Source organism: Rana temporaria, chromosome 2 (genome assembly GCF_905171775.1).
Source record: "Rana temporaria chromosome 2, aRanTem1.1, whole genome shotgun sequence".
NCBI classification, from domain to species: domain Eukaryota; kingdom Metazoa; phylum Chordata; class Amphibia; order Anura; family Ranidae; genus Rana; species Rana temporaria.
In genome coordinates, this window is record NC_053490.1 from 434351913 (window position 1) to 434372249 (window position 20337).

General features: G+C 43.1%; 1 protein-coding gene across 2 annotated transcripts in view; it reads right to left on the reverse strand.

Moving 5' to 3' along the window:
* Nucleotides 1-263: 263 nt before the first annotated feature.
* The window catches only part of SARM1 (sterile alpha and TIR motif containing 1), a 75651-nt gene continuing 55577 nt past the window's right edge, over nt 264-20337 (reverse strand). For both annotated transcript variants that reach the window (XM_040338352.1, XM_040338351.1), the window contains exons 6-10: nt 19799-20034; nt 10878-10980; nt 3775-3964; nt 3380-3501; nt 264-1087 (exon numbers count right to left, since the gene is read on the reverse strand). In XM_040338352.1, the coding sequence (XP_040194286.1) occupies nt 961-1087; nt 3380-3501; nt 3775-3964; nt 10878-10980; nt 19799-20034 (778 nt within the window). In that variant the 3' untranslated portion in view covers nt 264-960. The remainder of the gene's footprint in view (nt 1088-3379; nt 3502-3774; nt 3965-10877; nt 10981-19798; nt 20035-20337) is intronic.

A 20337-nucleotide genomic window follows, 5' to 3' on the forward strand; every position in this document is an offset into this window, starting at 1 on the left:
CGTATGAATGAAAAGTTCCCGCCCCGTTGTGATGATAACAGAGCCTCGTGTAACAGTATCTGGGCTGCAATGGAGACGTTTAAAACGCCCGCCCCTTCCTTTGTTTACATCGGCGTCACTTCCTCCAAAATGAAGTCGCGCGATGTTTCATAACAGCAGAATATTATGAGCTCTGAGAATAGCTCCCAGCAGGCACAGCGCAGCGCAGGAAACGCCAGAAAACCCGTCTAAAACCCGAGGGGGGCAGACCGGAACCAAGGCTCAAATATAAGGTACACATCTGATAATTAAAATGTAAATAGCCGATTCAGGGTTAGATTGGAGCGGTAGTAATATGGAGGTATAGTGTAAATGAGGGTGGCTTTAATATATAGACATAAAGAATGAAAGGCAAGCCATGTATTACAGAGAGCTGGAGATCCTATAATCTCACTGATAGTGCTGTATATGTCACTTATTTTGTTCCAGACTTTGAATAACATCTTATGATTCCGTTATTGGTAGCACTACCGGGAAGGATCTGCACATCCTGATTTAATAACCGCTTGGCAGTTGTCTGTGAAATACTAAAAGGTGTTTGGGTAAGATCCTGATAACAGCCAGTGCTGACTGTCTTTTGAAGTTCTGTCTGCAAGAGGAATCAAGCTTAATGAACAGATGCATTTGAAGAGTAACCCTGCTTTTTGGCCACCGGTGATTGAGTAAAATGTTACCTTTAAGAGTAATCTATGTAACCCTAGTGCACTATTGCTACAGATTGATCCCATTTATCATTACGGAAAGTTCTGTTGGTTCTCCTGAGAAATCTCAAGGTGCTGGAGGGAAAAGACCAAGCTGGAGGAGTTGAAAGCTTGAAGAACAGTAGACGTTACTCCAGAGCACAGCATGGTTAGGCCAGGGACAGGAACAGGAATGTCTACAGGTATCACTTGTCTGGAGTTTGGCTTCTCATTGCATGTTCTACTTCTCACCAAGAGGTGGAGTACCATCTAGACTTTCAGAGCCAACAGAGGAATCCCGAGAGGAGCGACCTTGCAAGAAGCGAATAATCTTTTCAATGGTTGCATCCTGGTATTCATGAGACCATCTGGTAATAAGATAATTAGACACATTGACATGATTTTTGAGCACAGAATAATGTGAACAGAATAATGCCATGTCTGAACATGTAAAAGTTTCTAAAGTGAGTTAACAAACTTGACTTTGGATATGTGCTTACTATTGCTTATTAGTGTACTGACAAACCATACTCTTTTTATTACCGGAAGGTCTGTGACGTATGCTGGTTTGTGTCCCTTTTTGTACATCTTCCTTTATGCTATATCGCATGCTTTTGTATGCTGTAAGCAACTATTTTCAATAAAAAGTTATTTGAGAAAAAGTTTCTAAAGTGTTTTCTAAACCAAAATTTGCTTTACCCAAATTTGTTACACTTATGGTCTCATATATGGCATCTTAAAGCATTTGTTAACCCAAAAAAACAAAACATATACCGTTCCTTTAAAGCATGTTATACAGCACAGTGCTTGTGCTTTGTCATTTGGCCCCCTGTATACCCTAAAAAATCTGGTTGATCCTGCCTGGCTATACCCTCCCCTCTACAAACAGACCACAATAATCATTGCTGCTGAGTCCTGACATTGTGGTCTGTTTGCGTGATTCCGTCATTCGCAGCTTGCTATCTGCAGCTCTCCTGTGTCTCCTCTGTCCTCCTCCCCACTCCCCTCCTCTCCCTGCTTATACCAGCACAGGCGCAGGGACACATGTTATTAAGGTACAGAAGGGATAAGAAGATTTGATAGAAGTGGGTTAACAACCACTTTAACTATTATACTGACACCTGTCACTAGATATTATTCCCTGTTTGTCAAGCTGTTCAAGAGCCTGTTCACACATGTCTATTTTATACAAGTCAAGTGGGCCCATTTTCACCTACAAATGTGCATTACCTAGCATTTTACATGCACACTAGTGGTTTGCATGACGGAAAGATTTTTGTTTTGTTTCTGATTCATTTGTTAATTAAATCATTTAATTTCATCATATTTGTTATGTTAGAATGATTCATTATCAGAATTTGTTTCATATATTTGAATTTGGTAATATATTCGTTATTTTTGTATTTCAGGAAGACAGCTATATTTGGTCTATTTTATTCTATTCTAATCTATTCTGTTTTTCAGTTCTATTTTATTCAAATGTCCTTAGATAATATGTATCTCCTGCGGGGCTACTGTCACTGTTAAACAAATTTTATGAATGTAACGTATAATCCTGTAAACTTGAAAATTCTTTAATAAACACCATTGAAACCAAATGTCCTAAGATGTCTATATTGGTTATATTTTATTATATTCTAATTTATTCTGAACTGAATTAAAATTATATTATTTTCTAGTCTATTTTTTTCTATTTTATTTTATTACTTTATATTCTATCCTATTCCCTTCTTTTCTTGTATTTTCTATTATATTCTGTTTAATTATATTTTATTATATTCTGTTATATTCTATTCTGTTTTATTCTATTATTTTATATTGTATTTTTTTTCTATTCTATTCAGTTTTAATCTATTCTTTTTTTTTCCTATTCTGTTCTATTTTATTCTATTCAATGTTTTCTATTCTATTTTATAAAGCAGCATAAATAGTAATCATCCTATTCATTTTTATACTGTATTTATTGTACATGTTTTTTTCACCTTAATACATTCTATGCATTAAGGTGAAAAAACATCCGAGCATTAATGCCCCCCCCCCCCCCCCGAGCCCCCATTTACTTACCTGACCCCTTTGAAAGTCCCACGCCGTGAACGCGCTGGCTTCTCGGTCGGCTTCTCGACTCATTCATTGGTTGATTGAAAGCAGCGCAGCCATTGGCTCGCACTGCTGTCAATCATATCCAATGACGCAACGTGCCGGGAGCGGGGCCGAGTGATACAGTGAGTGGCTATAGCTGCCGGCTGTATCACAGGAGCGTGACCGCAAGAACTTACCACCATGCGAGAGAGCTTGCATTAAGGTGGAAAGTTCTTGCGGGGGGGGGGAACTGAGACAGACGCTGAGGGACCCCAGTGGAGGTAAGTATAACATGTTTTTTATTTAAAAAAAAAAAATTCTCTTTAGTGTTCCTTTTAAATTCATTTTTGAATTTGGATAATTTGTTATTTCATTGCGATATTTCGTTTAATTGAAATTCGTTACCATTGTCATTCAGAAATTTGGATACATCCAAATCTCCAAATAACATATATTTTGTCCAAATTTTTATCACAAATGTCTAATGCACAAGAACAACTTGAATCAAGCCTGTATTATCTGCTGTTAACTACTGTATATAGATTCTGCTATTGATACATGCTGTAAAAAGTAAAACTTACTTGATGCCATTAAATTTTAGCACTGCTCTCATGTCCTCAGGGAGACTTATTGGGTTTGGCCATTCAAAGTGATCGGTAACTGGCACAATGTTCTTACCACAGTCTAATGCTGTGACAATCTCCTGCAAAGAGTAGAAACCAGTGACAGCTATCAGACACACATGGAAATCGGTCACAAAAAGTGCTCTTATTGCTGCTGTGTTGCTGTTTAAGAGATTTTTTTCAGCACTTTTCTGTGTCACTGAGACAGAAAGTAAGGTGAACTCTCCTCTATGGGAACACAGAGCAAAGGGCAATAAAAACACTACGAAATTTACAAGCCTTCATTGAGAAAGGTTTGGCTGAAGATCCACTTTGGGGATCATCAGAGAGATCACAGCTATTCAATCACTAACCTTATGCACCCAGTCTTTGCAGTCATTGTCCCCCATGCACTTGTCCAGAGAACCAGATGAAAGAACCAAGACAAAGTTTCTTGCGCTGACCACGCTCTGAATCAGTTTGTCCTCAAACTTCCCTGCCTCCAGCTTTTCCACATCAATAAACGCACTGAAGCCATGTAGATATAAATGTACCTTCAGAAGGCTGAAAGAATACAGAAAGTTATTTCATGAGTTACTAAAACACACATTTAGCTGCAATTATCAGAATACAAGGAACCATTCACATCAGTCCCTCACCCTCAAAAATGTATCTCATGTCACCGTTATAATTATCAAAGCAAATTCTGTATATACAATAGAAATAAAGTGATTTCTTCGGAAGGACGAGTTTCCGGCTCTACATTCTAGAATTAGAGAATTACAGAATATACACAATTCCCGGTGATAACTGAATACAGAAACCCATGTGCTGCCAGACCACAGTTCTCACTACTAAACCACTGGCCCGCCAGGCCATTTCATGTGGCCCTCGCACCCAGGGCTTTTTCCAGCGGTTCCGCCATCCCTGGCTCTCGCCTTTCGCTCCCCACTTACTACTATCACTTGTAATAGAGGGCCAGATCCACAGTGAGAGTACGCCGGCGTATCTACTGATACGCCGGCGTACTTTCAAATTTCCCGCGTCGTATCTTTAGTTTGAATCCTCAAACCAAGATACAACGGCATCTGGGTTTGATCCGGCAGGCATACGGCTTCGTACGCCTTCGGATCGTAGATGCAATACTTTGGCGTCCGCTGGGTGGAGTTCGCGTCGTTTTCCTCGTCAGGTATGCAAATTAGCTATTTCCGACGATCCACGAACGTACGCGCGGCCGTCGCATTCTCTTACGTCGTCTCTAGTCGGCTTTTTCCGGCGTATAGTTAAAGCTGGTATTTTGCGGCGTATAGTTAGACTTGCCATGTTAAGTATGGCCGTCGTTCCCACGTCGAAATTTGATTTTTTTTTTTTTTGCGTAAGTCGTCTGTGAATCTGGATGGACGTAAGTCACGTCTAAGTTTAAAAAATTACGTCCTTGCGATGTCATTTCACGCAATGCACGGCGGGAGATTTCGAAACGGAGCATGCGCAGTTCATTCGGCGCAGGGACACGCTTCATTTAAATTAATCACGCCCCCTAATCGCCGATTTGAATTCCGCCGCCAGAGATACACTACGCCACCGTAACTTACGGTGCAAATTCGTTGTGGATTTGAAACAAAGCCAAGTAAGTTACGGTGGCGTAGCGTATCTTAGATACGCTGCGCTGGTGCCGATCTATGTGGATCTGGCCCAAAGAATCCTTCTGTGTTTAAGAATGGCTCCCCCCCAGGGTCTCGCAGCTCTCACAGATTACAGCCCACATGCCCACAGGTGGATTGCAGCGAGGACAGATGCCGAACAATGATCTCTCTGTGAGGCCCCGTACACACGACAGAGGAACTTGACGTGCTTGGCATGTCGAGTTCCTCGTCGAGTTTTGGGATGAAGCCGCCGAGGAGCTCGGCGGGCCGGCTTCTCCCATAGAAGAACGAGGACAACGAGAAAATAGAGAACATGTTCTCTATTTTCTCGTCGAGTTCCTCGGCGGCTCCATCGAGCCAAAACTGTACAGACGACAGAGATTCTCGGCAGAATCCGGGTTTTGACCGAGTTTCTCTGCGAATTCTGCCGAGAATCTCTGTCGTGTGTACGAGGCCTAAGTGGGAGAGAAAGGATCTAGTCCGCAGGAGGTACTAGAGCCAAGCCGGGTAAGTGAGATGCAAGGAAGCTTTTGGGGGAAAGGAGAGATAAGAGCTGTGGATGGAGATGTGTGCAGAGGTAGAGGAAAGTGGTTGTCAGGGAAATGGCCGTAGAAGAAGTACTGGCAATCTTGCCAGTAGAAGAAATGGGCGCCATAGGCACATCATATGACAGGTGGATCCTCCTGATGGCCTATTGTCAGGGAAATGGCCATAGAAGAAGTACTGGCAATCTTGCCAGTAGAAAAAATGGGAGCCATAGGTACATCATGTGACAGGTGGATCCTCCTGCTGGCCTATAAAAGGCTGCCACTGTCTGATCCAAATTGCTGGATTGTCGTCAGCCTTCCTGAGTTCCTGAGCCTCTGTACTACTGCTGTTTGGATTTCCTGTTGTGACCGGGCTTGTTCCTGACCTGTCTGATCCGCTCTCCTGGTTTGACCCCCTGGCTTGCTTTACTGACTTGTTACCTTCTCCAGCACCTGATCTCGGCTTGTTTCACGGACTTTGCTTCAGTTATCTGTTCCTGCCTGTTTTCCAATACCAGACCTTTGGCTTGTCTCCATTCCTGCAACCTGCATCTCCTGCCTGGATCCACAGTGTTTGATTCCCAGCCGGCTTCCACTGTTGCTCCTTGTGCACACCTTGCCAAGTGTTACCGAGGACTCCTTGAGACTGCAGCCCAGCAGTGTTTCCTGTATTCTCCAGTATTCTTCAGGCACTCACCAGCTCTTCTCTCCTGGATCCATCTGGCAACCTGTGCTTCTCTGGGCACTACACCCTCTGTACCCAACCTCAGAGGTGTACTGCACTCAGCCTCAAGGGGAGCCCTCTTGGCATTTTGGCCTCCAACCAGGTACGTGACAGTGGTGCAGAGGTCAGAGTCAAGAAGGAGGGGTGGAAGTGAGGTGTGGACAGCCTGTATAAGATAGCTCTGCGCTTTGTGCATAGCACACCCCTAAACCATGCACTCTGTATGTAGAGCACTCCTCAACCCTGCTGTATACTTTTTTTTTTCAAATATAAAATTTTCATCTGAAAAGGCATGTCCAAGTCAAACAAACAATAGAACAAGACCAGTACAAAAAATAGCAGTATACCAATGTACACAGGGTGAATGTAAAATAACTATGTGAGGAATATTGAGTGCAAATGAACACCAGCAGCATTTTACATTGTACAAAAATTCTTTCAACATTTCTGTCCCGTGACCTAAACATATAAACATAGATGAGGATCCCTTATCTTACAGTTTTTTTTAAAGAGAAAGTCTAGTACAATGAAGAATGGTAGAAAGAGAAATAAAGAGAAAGAAAAGGCAAAGATGGGAAGAGGAGGAGAGAGAGGGGAAGCGGGGGGAAAAAAAACTCATACCCCTTTAAAGGGGATCTGCATCTGAGCACCACAAGCCAAAAACACTATTTAATTCATTTTTAATATTCCAAGCAAACTCCCCCATCAATCAATGATTTGTTGAGAAAAACCCTTAAAAAACAACCCCCTAGCATTTCTGGACGTGGCCATCTTGGATGAGGGCAAATGATTCATGTAGCATTTACTTGCTGGAATACATTTGCTTTTAGCTCAAGCATGCATGCAGTAGAGGGTGCTCGGCTAAGAAAGTCCCTCCTCACCTCCTGAAGACTCCTGGAATGTATGACATAATTTGCCTAGGCAAGAAACTAGGAAGTAACTGAAGAAATGTAAAATTTTTTTTTAAAACAAGTAAATATTATATACATTTCTATCTATTTACTAATGCTAGCAGCATGAGGGTTAAAATAATCTATGTTGATTGGAAGAGTGAAGTTCCACTTTAACTCTGCAAGCTGCGTATTCCTGAACTCTGTACACCACATACTCCTGAACTATGCACACCGTGTACTTCTAAACTCTGCACTCTGTACGCCACGTACTCCTGAACTATGCACACCCTGTACTTCTGAACTCTGTACTCTGTACACAACATATTCCTGAACTATCCCCCCCCGCGTACTTCTGAACTATGCACTCTGGGCCAGATCCACAACGAGCGGCCGTAACTTAACTTTTCCTATTTAAGTCACACCGCCGCAAAATATCTACCTAAGTGCCCGGTCCACAAAGCACTTACCTAGAAATTTTCAGCGGTGTAACTTAAATTCGTCCGGCGCAAGGCGGGCCCAATCTAATGGGGCGAGTCCCATTTAAATTAGGCGCGCTCCCGCGCCGGACGTACTGCGCATGCTCCCGACGCGATTTTTCCGACGTGCTTTGCGCGAAGTTACGTTACGCCAAGTTTTGTGAATCGCGCCGGGTAAAAAAAGTTGCGTCGGGAAAAAAAAGAGATGCGGCGGGAAAAAAAATTTTTTTACAGCGTCGCGGGAAAGAAGGGTCTACTTTTACATGGTGTACTAACTTTACACTTTGTAAAAGTAGCCCTAATTTTGCGTTTGCAAACGAACAACTTACGGAGACTTCACGAAGGGAAACCGCTTCGTGGATCTCCGTAAGTGCTAATTTGCATACCCGACGCGGAATTTCGATGAGAAATGCCCCCAGCGGCGGCCGAGGTACTGCATCCTAAGATCCGACAGTGTAAAACTATTACACCTGCCGGATCTTAGGAATATCTATGCGTAACTGATTCTGTGAATCAGTCTCATAGATATTGAAAAAATGGGTATTACCGCGCTTATCAGGGGGGGGGGGGGGGGGGGGGTACAGCTGCGGCACTGAAAGGTGTATCAAACCATACGTAGTGATATTGGGGAAGGTAGTGCTGCGCTATTGGGTAGTGGATGGACGGGTGAATGGACAGGTGAGGAAGGGGAATGGAAGATGGTATAACTGTGACAGTATAACCAAAATAGCATAAAAGTCAAAGTGAAAATGATCAGTGAACAATAACAGTGCTAATGCAAATCATATAACTCCACAGGTTCCTCTTGGTGCGATGAAATACACTACAAATAAAGTGATAAAAGGTGCAAAATAATGTGTGTAACACAACACCCAAATAACTGTGATGGGTAATAAAAAATAGTGATAAACAGTCCATAAACAGGGTTTGAGAAATGTCAGCAAAAATATAAATAATATTTTAAAAGTCCAAAAGTAAGACAAAGTGCTGGTGTAGGTCCGCAATGTGAAGTGAAGAGGGGATGGATATCCAGTGATTCTTTTACAGTGAATGAGGATATCCCCTTACCTTACTGCTGTAAGGTAACAGCATATAAATCCAACCACATTGAATGGTTATCCGAATGGGCTCTGATCCAGAGAAGACAGGTCCTCCTTGGAAATCTCGTCCCAGATTGATCAGTGTCTCGCCCCAGAGAAATAAAGCATCGATAGTGTAATACCGTTTTCTAAAACTTTAATTCTCATAAGCAATAAACGAAGGTACTCACACAGTTTAAAATACAATTAGGCATGTAAAAAGAGGGGCAGTCTGTCGCCAGCGTCACCTCCGGTACCTCTCAGTGGACTCATGCGCATTCGTCACTATCATGTGACTTCATCAGGTGGGAAGTCACATGATAGTGACGAATGCGCATGAGTCCACTGAGAGGTACTGGAGGTGACGCTGGCGATAGACTGCCCCTCTTTTTACATGCCTAATTGTATTTTAAACTGTGTGAGTACCTTCGTTTATTGCTTATGAGAATTAAAGTTTTAGAAAACGGTATTACACTATCGATGCTTTATTTCTCTGGGGCGAGACACTGATCAATCTGGGACGAGACTTCCAAGGAGGACCTGTCTTCTCTGGATCAGAGCCCATTCGGATAACCATTCAATGTGGTTGGATTTATATGCTGTTACCTTACAGCAGTAAGGTAAGGGGATATCCTCATTCACTGTAAAAGAATCACTGGATATCCATCCCCTCTTCACTTCACATTGCGGACCTACACCAGCACTTTGTCTTACTTTTGGACTTTTAAAATATTATTTATATTTTTGCTGACATTTCTCAAACCCTGTTTATGGACTGTTTATCACTAGCTTATTTTTTATTACCCATTTTATTTGGGTGTTGTGTTACACACATTATTTTGCACCTTTTATCACTTTATTTGTAGTGTATTTCATCGCACCAAGAGGAACCTGTGGAGTTATATGATTTGCATTAGCACTGTTATTGTTCACTGATCATTTTCACTTTGACTTTTACGCTATTTTGGTTATACTGTCACAGTTATACCATCTTCCATTCCCCTTCCTCACCTGTCCATTCACCCGTCCATCCACTACCCAATAGCGCAGCACTACCTTCCCCAATATCAGTCTCATAGATAGAAACAGGGATACGACGGCGTATCAGTAGATACGCCGGCGTATCCCTTTTGTGGATCTGGCCCCATGTACACAACATACTCCTGAACTATGCACACTGCATACTTCTCAACTATGCACTCTGTACACAACATACTCCTGAACTATGCACACCCTGTACTTCTGAACTCTGCACTCTATACGCCACGTACTCCTGAACTATTCATGCTGTGTACTCCTGAACTCTGCACTCTATACGCCAAGTTCTCCTGAACTCTGCACACCATGTACTCCTGAACTCTGCCCTCTGTAAACCAGTGAACTTGGCACTCTGTCTGTTGCTCATTCCTGAACTCTGCACTCTATGCTCTGTAAGTTGCGTATTCCTGAACTCTACAGTCCGTTTGTAATACAGTCCTGAACCCTACACTTTGTATGTAATCCATCCCCAAGCCCTGCACTCTGTACATAGCGCACTCCTGAACCTGCACTCTGTACGGCCCTTCGAGGGCAGCCCTGCTCTACACTGTCCATGATAATGGACATGATAATGGACATGTGAAATTAAAGTGATTGTAAAGGTTTAATAAAAAAATGACATACTTACCTGCTCTGTGCTGTGGTTTTGCACAGAGCAGGCCGATCCTCCTCTCCTGAGGTTCCCCACCAGTGGTATTGGCGCCTCCTTTTTTCCATAGCAAGCTGCTTGCTTTGGGGGCACTCGAGCAGACTGGATCCTGAGGCAGGCTTTTGTAAGTCTATACAGGCACACACAGTAAGGCTCGGCCCCACCCCCATTCTCTGCCTACAGGCCAATGGCTACCGCTGCTGCCAAGCCTCCTGTGAGAAGAGGGGAGAGAAGAGCAGTGCTGCTGCAGATGGGCACAACGCTGGGTTGAGAGAGGGCTCAGGTAAGTATTTGGGGGGCTGGTGGGAGCTGACATTGAAAGGTTTTATTACCTTAATGCAGAGATATCAATAAGGTAAGAAACCTTTTACCTTTACAACCAATTTAATGCAAAAGCAATATCAGTCACAAAAACACAGAGATAGTAATCCTAGCATTTTTAACACACCTGGCCAACTGTGATCCAGTGCTCCTTCGATAACTGATAAAGACATCAGGGCCATCATAACTTGATTTACCCACACTGCATGGAAGGGGTGAGTGCAGCATCTCTGTCGTGGGCAAGAAGGACACATTATTTAACAGCGCTACATATCCAGCCATACACAGCACATTATACAGTTTATGCACAATCTACTTCATGGTTAAAAATAAAGTCTGGAAATGTGAGAGGTTAGTGATGATCGAAAGTCCTCGTAAAGATATGGCACCTCATCCCTGGTTTGGTTAAATGAAGGGATTTGGAGGGTAGGGGTTCAAAGAGACAATAGAACAAGACAAATCGTGGGAGCAGTGCATAGAGATATAGTTGCGGATCAAGTCTACCCTACTAGTTTCGCCAGTCAATGGCTTCGTCAGGGGATTTAAGACTAGATCATCTCAGTAAAAGGCTCTAAAGAGATAGAACAAAAAGAGATTTAACAATTTCATCAATTCCATGAATTACAGTAAAATCTATAATTTGAACTATTTATGTGAATAAATTTATGGTTTTTATTGTAATTCATGAAATTTATGAAATTGTTAAATCTCTTTTTGTTCTATCTCTTTAGAGCCTTTTACTGAGATGATCTAGTCTTAAATCCCCTGACGAAGCCATTGACTGGCGAAACTAGTAGGGTAGACTTGATCCGCAACTATATCTCTATGCACTGCTCCCAAGATTTGTCTTGTTCTATTGTCTCTTTGAACCCGATTTTATCCTTTTGTAAATCTAATAAAATTTCTTATTTTTGATAAATAAAGTATATGTCTGGTTTCTATTTTGGCACCGCGATAATCCCCTACCCTCCAAATCCCTTCAAAGTCTGGAAATGCATATAGGTTACAAAGCTTTCCTTTAATATTTATCCACAACTGGCCACCCCTTACTTGAAATCTCTTTGTGCTGGTATGCTGGGAACACTAACACCTAACCCATGTGAACATGCAGGTGACACTGTGACAAGTTTGAGGGTATGAATATGCCCATCTTAATGTAAATGTTTATCAATATCAGTTTGTTACATGAACATGTGTAGTGCATGCTTAGTAGTGCTGCATAGAAATGGCTGTTTTATCTCATTAGTCATTCAGCAAAGATGCTGATTACACTGTCTGACATACAAACAACCCCTAGAAAGAGAATCTACAAATCTGTATATGAAGCACATTTTTATAATAGTTGTAACAAATGCCAGGAACATACCCTACCGCTGCCATTTTGTATATTTGAAAAGCGTTGTTCATCTTTTTGGAATGTAAGTGTTCTTACCTACATTAAACATTGGTACCTATTCCGTATTACGCTATGTGCTCTTCTCCTCTTTTCCAACACCTCCATCCATTGGTATACATTTTTGGCCCCAATTGGGCACCTCCTGGAAGTACCTACTCATCCTTATCGCCCTCCTGGTTTTCCTTTTGGATTGATGTACAAGTTGTTCTAGTGGTGATTGCAGCTGACGATCCAGGCTCAACAGTGGTTTACATTCTGCTTTACTGACCCTCTGGACGTATGTCCATTAGGGTACAGTATTTCTGGTAAGCTTCCCCTTCAATGATCGGTGGTGGACTTCTTTATTGCACATTATTTTCGAGTATTGGGAGTAACGTCACTTGTTCTCACTTTGAACTTTTTTCTTGGATCCATATTATTTTCACTGAGGACTTTACACACACTTTATAGTGTTCTTACATATTTTTTATGATTGAAATTTATTCACACAATTTTTGATTATGTTTATTGATGTGTTTTATTAATTCATTTATTCAACTGGGTGATTTTTATATTTACGTTTATTTTTGTATATGCGCTACACTTTCTGGGCCAGATTCACAAAGGGGATACGACTGCGTATCTCCTGATACGCCGTCGTATCTCTGTTTCTATCTATGCGACTGATTCATAGAATCAGTTACGCATAGATATCCATAAGATCCAACAGGTGTAATTGTTTTACACTGTCGGATCTTAGGATGCAGTACCGCGGCCGCCGCTGGGGGGAGTTTGCGGCGTAAACCAGCGCCGGGTATGCAAATTAGGAGTTACGGCAATCCACGATGGATTTTCGCGTTCGCTACGTCCGCTAGTCTAGCGTTCGTTAGTCTAGTTTCCGGTCGCAAATTTAGTCGTCGTTTTGGGTGCCCTAAGTTTAGTAAGCAATCGTATTGCTGTCTAAAGTATGGCCGTCGTTCCCGCGTCGAAATTTAAAATTTAACGTCGTTTGCGTAACACGTCCGGGAATACGGAAGTACGCTACGCGCGTCGCCGTTCGAAACAATTACGTCACGGCATGCAAAGCACGACAGGAATTGCGAAACGGAGCATGCGCAGTAGGTCTGGCACGGGAGCGCGCCTAATTTAAATGGCACACGCCCATTTGAATTGGCCCGCCTTGCGCCAGAGGCCGCGGGCGTAGTTTTCATCGCAAGTGCTTTGTGAATCAGGCACTTGCGATGAAAACTTGCAGCGGTGTAACGTATCTACGATACGTTACGCCGCCGCGATTCTACGTGAATCTGGCCCTCTATGTTTGTCTTGTTTTCCACCAAGGAACATAACCCCAGCATTTACAGACACCCATGTAAAATGCTTGAAAATATTCCTGACACTCATTAGAACTGAAAAAGTGGCTTTGTTAAGCTGCAAAAAGGTTCCAGGAGAATCATGCAGCTTTGAGATTCGTGATCCTGGCATTTTTTTGCACAGATTCATTAAGTAGAGTTTTTTTAAAACCATAATGCACTGCATGGTCTATGAACTATGGCAAGAGGGCTTAGAAGGGCCAATAAAGCTTCGTTTGGTTAAGCCAACTCCCTCACTTTAAAGGAGGTGGGAACTGGGAAAAAGACTCATGATTGCCCTGAAAGAACGAACCAAAATTTTCTGTCTGTCATACAAATATTCTGAATTAATAACCAGTAACAAGAATGTGGGTACAAGATTGTCACCTGCTAATACTCCACCTCCAAGGTACTCCATGTCATGTATCCCTCCATCCCAAATCTCTGTTGGCGCTGTGGACACAGGCCAGGTACACTACCTGCCCTGCCCCAGACTCCTTTTGGTCTCAAGTCCATACCATTACTCAATCTTTCACAGATAGGCCTATTACTGTGTGTAATCAACCGTTTGCCGCTTTTTGTTCTTATTACTGGGAGCTTTTTTTTTTATTTAATTTTATTGTATGGTTGATTTGAGATCAGTGGGAGCTTTTAGCTGTTGTCCCATCCATAGCAAGCTTTTTTGTTGTGGTTATTTTTTATTTTATGTTGATTTTTTAAGTTTGGGGAGCTGAAAGCAAAGAATTTACTTGTCACTGACCATCTGTTGTTGGAGCTGCCCTTTGTTTGCAGCACTACATACCTTACATAGTTGGTAAGGTTGAATAAACTCCAATTATTCCAATTCAAAAATGACTTCAGTTCAGCCTGAAAGTGTGTGTGTGTGTGCGCGCCTAAAGCACCCCATGTTATATCACTCACATTCACTGCACCCATTATCCCCATAAAAGACTAATGTCATTCTTGTTGTAAAACCCCAGTCCATGTTCTTTGTTTATAGCAAATTTGGGCCTAGTCTTGCTGCTGGCCGATTTTACACTACTCAGGGCCAGCCTTAGGTGTTCAGGCGCCCTGTGCGAGCTAATCCTGTGACGCCCCCCCCATCTTCACCCCTCTTCCCCTGGTCACCTAAACATACTCAAGGAGGAAAAGAATATTTGTAACAAATAATAATTGTATTTTACTTCTTTTTTTTTTTCTTATGTTAAGTCCCTTATATCCTCCTCCCCCTTCTGTGTGTAGGCTGGCTATAAAAATCTGAAAAAGTAGATGCATGCAGGGCCAGGGGCTCAGTGTGACTTCCCTTTCGGTGGACGGTGCGGCTTTGCATTTAAAAATGTCGCCGCCCTGCACTTAGACGCCACTGCACATGCGCCGTCTGCCCGAGAATAGCTGAACGTTTTCGGGCTTTCCCGAGCAGTGTGCCTGTCGGGGCCGGCAGCAGCCATTTTTTTTCAGGTGCCGCAGCCAATGCGTTGCTCTTCATCCAGTCCCAGGGCAGGGGGACCTGGCAGCGCCTGCTGCTGGGACTCGTAGGAGTCGGACTCCTGTGATGATCATGTGAGTAACTGACTGCGACTCACATTCTGCAAGCTGTGATGACCGTACGGCGCCCTTGTTGCCCATGGCGCCCTGTGCGGCCGCACAGCTCGCACACCCCAAAGGCCGGCCCTGACACTACTACACTTCTGTTGTATCTTTAATTCTTGTAATACAACATCTGCCTGTGCTCTTTGTCTCCAGTAAATTTGGACCTAGGCTTGCTATTTAAAATTGACCTGTTGCCGGACAATTTTACACTACTGTATCACCTACGGATTCTCAGTTGCTGCAGTAAAACCCCTGTTTGTACTCTTTTTCGCTAGTAAATTTCAGCCACGTCCCTCTGAATAAAAAATATGGTCAATTTTAACCACTTCCAGACCTGCGCACGACGATGTACGTCCTATTTTTAAAGATTGATATCTCGGTAACGGCAGCAGCTGCTGCCACAACCGAGGTATCGATCTTTAGTGTGCGCGGTCCGGTACACGATAACGGCGGTCTCCGCGGCGGATTCGCCGCGAGATCGCCATTATCGGTGGCGGGAGAGGGCCCCTCCCGCCGCTCTTCCGCGCCCTCCGCCGCTTACCGGAGCCGTCGGTAGCGGCGGAGCAGATCGGGACCGTTCGGCTGGTGACTGGGGACGAGACTGAAGGAAAAATCTCCTTCGCCCGTCCCCATAGCTCTGCTGGGCGGAAGTGACGTCAAAACGTCAGTCCCGCCCAGCCTCTTAAAGAAACATTTTTTTTTTTTTGTCATTTGAAAAAATGACAGTTTCATTTTTTCTTGCATTTTAGTCTAATTATGAGATGTGAGGTCTTTTTGACCCCAGATCTCATATTTAAGAGGACCTGTCATGCTTTTTTTATTATAAGGGATGTTTACATTCCTTATAATAGGAATAAAAGTGATCAATTTTTTTTTTTTTCAGTGTAAAAAGTAATAAAATAAATAAAAATAAATAAGAAAACAAAAAAAAATGTTTTAAAGCGCCCCGTCCCGACGAGCTCGCGCACAGAAGCGAACGCATACGCGAGTAGCGCCCGCATATGAAAACGGTGTTCAAATCACACAAGTGAGGTATCGCCGCGATCGTTAGAGCGAGAGAAATAATTCTAGCCCTAGAGCTACTCTGTAGCTCAAAAAATGCAACCTATAGAATTTTTTAAACGTCGCCTATCAAGATTTTTAAGGGTAAAAGTTTGACGCCATGCCACGAGCGGGCGCAATTTTTAAGCGTGACATGTTGGGTATCATTTTACTCGGCATAACATTATCTTTCACAATATGTAAAAAAATTGGGCCAAATTTATTGTTGTCTTATTTTTTAATTCAAAAAAGTGAATTTTTTCCAAAAAAAGTGCGCTTGTAAGACCGCTGCGCAAATACGGTGTGACAAAAATTATTGCAATGACCACTATTTTATTCTCTAGGGTGTTAGAAAAAAAATATATATAATGTTTGGGGGTTTTAAGTAATTTTCTAGCAGAAAAAAATGTTTTAGTCTTACAAACACCAAATCTGAAAAACACCTAAGGTCTGGAAGTGGTTAAACTGCCCTATCTTCTACAGTCTTAAAATTGTTAATGAGACCTTGATTAACCACTTCCCGACGGCCGTACGACTATATACGGCCGCCGGGTGGCTCTACTTCTCTGGGAGGCCGTGTTTTTACGGCCGCCCCTTTTCGCGTTCCCCGCGCGCGCTCCCGAGCGCGCAGCGGGGAACTGCTGTGCTGGCCGTGTCCCTTGGACACAGCCAGTCACAGATCGCCGTGAACGGCCAATCGGAGCGGCCGTTTCCTAGGCGATCTGTGCGGCCAATGAGAGATGATCTCATATGTTTACATATGAGATCATCTCTCATTCCCGGCTCTCGCAGACAGCGGTGCTGTCAGGGGAGAGAGGAGACGGATCTGTGTCTCTTGTACATAGGGACACAGATCGGTCACCCCCCCAGTCACCCCCCCTCCCCCACAGTTAGAACACTAATTAGGATACACATTTAACCCCTTCCTCACCCCCTAGTGTTAACCCCTTCCCTGCCAGTCACATTTATACAGTAATTAGTGCATATTTATAGCACTGATTGCAGTATAAATGTGAATGGCGCCAAAAATGTGTCAAAAGTGTCCGATGTGTCCGCCATAACGTTGCAGTCCCAATAAAAATCGCAGATCGCCGCCATTTCTAGTAAAAAAAAAATTTATACAGTAATTAGTGCATATTTATAGCACTGATTGCAGTATAAATGTGAATGGCGCCAAAAACGTGTCAAAAGTGTCCGATGTGTCCGCCATAACGTCGCAGTCCCAATAAAAATCGCAGATCGCCGCCATTTCTAGTAAAAAAAAAAAAATAATAATAATAATTCTGTCCCTTATTTTGTAGGCGCTATAACTTTTGCGCAAACCAGTCGCTTATTGCGATTTTTTTTTTTTTTTTTTACTAAAAATATGTAGAATACGTATCGGCCTAGACTGAGGATAAAAAAAAACGTAAAAAAAAAAAATTGAGCTATTTATTATAGCAACAAGTAAAAATATTTTTTTTTTTTCAAAATTGTCGCTCTATTTTTGTTTATAGCGCAAAAAATAAAAACCGCAGAGGTGATCAAATACCACCAAAAGAAAGCTCTATTTGTGGGGAAAAAAGGACGTTAATTTTGTTTTCGAGCCACGTCGCACGACCGCGCAATTGTCAGTTAAAGCGACGCAGTGCCGAATCGCAAAAAGTCCTCTGGTCAGGAAGGGGTTTAAGTGCCCAGTAAGGAAGTGGTTAAAATGGGGAAGTGGCAGCACAGTTTTGCATAGGCAAGAACAAGGACAGCTTCAGTGAATTACTGGCCAATTTCTGCCAGTCAAAGCCGGTCTATTACCACTTGATGGAAAAAGCAGGTGTCACTTCTAAAGCTGCCTGAAAACAAGCTTTTTCTTTTGTTAAACTGAAAGAATCTGATTGGGGTGCTGCTCCTGTATTTAAGACAAGCCAACTATAAAAGAAAAAAAAACAATTCCACAGCCAAATATGCTCCGTTAGTGCACACTGTCATTGAGACTGTTCGTGAAAATCGTATTGTTCCGCAAGCCCAAGCATTTTGTTCCCTATGTGCCCAGCATCCCATGCCTTTTTTATACAATAGTTTGGCTGTTAGCCCAAAAACCTTTGGGTTTTGCCTCTGAGTTTGAGTTCTGCAATTTTTGAACAAGATTTGCTGAACCCTTGGTAAATCAAATCCAGGAAACCTCGGCCCTTTACCAGCTGAAAGATGTCAACATTACAGGCCATGTACAGTTGAATGTGACTAACTACTACTTTCCTAATCCTACTTTGGTTACTGGCTGTGATAACTAATAAAATAACTATGTTGGTGGAACCTTTCATAAGCAGGCTTCCAGCTTTTATATTTTTAGAGCTATAGATTAGTAATATCAGCATGTATTATTATCAGTAACATCCCAACTCCAGTTACAGAAGCTGTGGCAAAGCAGGGCAAAAATAGGGCTTCAACATTCACCAAGTAAGAGAAATAGCCTTCCCCTAAAGTTGCAGAGGTGACCAGTGCTGAAAGAGGGGCACAGGGGGGCAGAGGATGAGGGAATTCAAAACTGACCAATGGTGGAAGAGGAGTACAGAGATGAACAGTGAAGGTAGAGAGGTGTTGGGGATGCAAAGGTTACCAGAGGTGGAAGAAGGTGGGCAGAGGTGATCAATGGAAGTATAGGGGAGGGAATACAGAGGAGGAGTATAAAGATGACAAGTGGAGATAGAGGGGTGTTGGGGATGCAGAGCTTACCAGAGATGGAAGAAGGGTGAAGGAGGTCAGAGGTAACCAGTGGTGGAATAGGGATGTAGGGGTGATCAGTTGTGGAAGGGAGTGCAAAGATGACCAATGGTGGAAAGAGTTGAACAATGATCAAAGAGGACTTCAGAGGTAAGCAGTGAAATGAGGGGATGCAGAGGTGACCAGTGGAGGAAAAGGGGCACAGATGTTAACAATGGTGGAAAAAGATTGCGGAGGTGACCAGTGGAGGTAATGGAATAAAAGGGGTTTACAGGTTACCAGTGTTGAAAGGGGGGTGCAAAGTTGACCTGTGGTGAAATAGCGATGCAGAGGCGACCAGTGGAGTAAAGGGGGTGCAGGGGTGCAGAGGTTAACACTGGAATGTGATAGGTTCTGGGGTTGCGCAGTAGAGAAAGAGGGGTGTAGAGGATGCAGAGGTTACCAGTGGTGAAAGAGGGGTGCAGAGTTGACCAGTGGAGGAAGAGGGATGTTATGATGAATAGTTGTCTAACTGTATCAGACACTACAACATCTTACATTGTCCTGTCTGCTGCCTCGACTCAGCTAAGACATGTAGAAGTGGGGTGTACAGGTTGAACAGGTGATCAGAGGGGGAATAAAGGTGCAGGGGGGCAGCAGTAATTGGCAGTGGATGAGAAGTGCAGAAGAGATTGGTGGAAGGAAGGGGATGCAGGGATTCAGAGGCTTTCAGTGATTGAAGAGGGGTGCAGGAGTGGTAGAGTTTGCCAGATGTAAAAGAGGGGTACAGCAGGTCAGAGGTGAGCAATAGCCAAGGATGGGTGCAGTGGTGAGCAACAGTGTTAAAAGGGAGATGCAGCAGTGACCAGTGATGGGAGGGGGTGCAAATGTGACCAGTGGAGGAAGAGGAATGTCCCTTATTCAGTTTTTTTATTCATGGATGTGGGCCATGAATGTGATATTTAGATCATATATGTCTATTACGGGTAAAAAATAAAGAATTACCAACCAAGGTCTCACCTCTTGCTGCATTTAATATACGGGCTCGGTGGAAGCCGGTAGTAACGTTACAGTCCTTCTCCAGTTGCTGTTCAGTGACGTGATGCAGAAAGTTGCGGTCAATGCCACACGTGACCAGGTTGTAAGTGTACTGCCTAAATCTTGGCTCTACACTGCCCAGCCAGTCAGCCAGATTACTGCGGTCACATGTGGAGTAGTTGGCAAAAGTCTTCAATTCCACCAGTTCACGTAAAAACCTTAAGTGAGGAAATAATGTGGTCTTTCAGAAATTAAATGGTAATTTCTACGGGTTCTGCAAACTGTATCGCATAAAATTAGTAAAAAGAATATCCATAAACAGGAATTCTTGTACATAAACTACAAGTTAGTTTACAAAAGTTACTAATAAAATTCACAAATACATAAAAGTCAGGCAATAGCTGCTGGGCAGTTCCTCTGAGGCCTTGTACTCACGAGCAGACATGTCTGATGAAACCGGTCCGCGGACCGTTTTCATCGGACATGTCTGCCCGGGGACTTCTGTTCGATGGCTGTACACA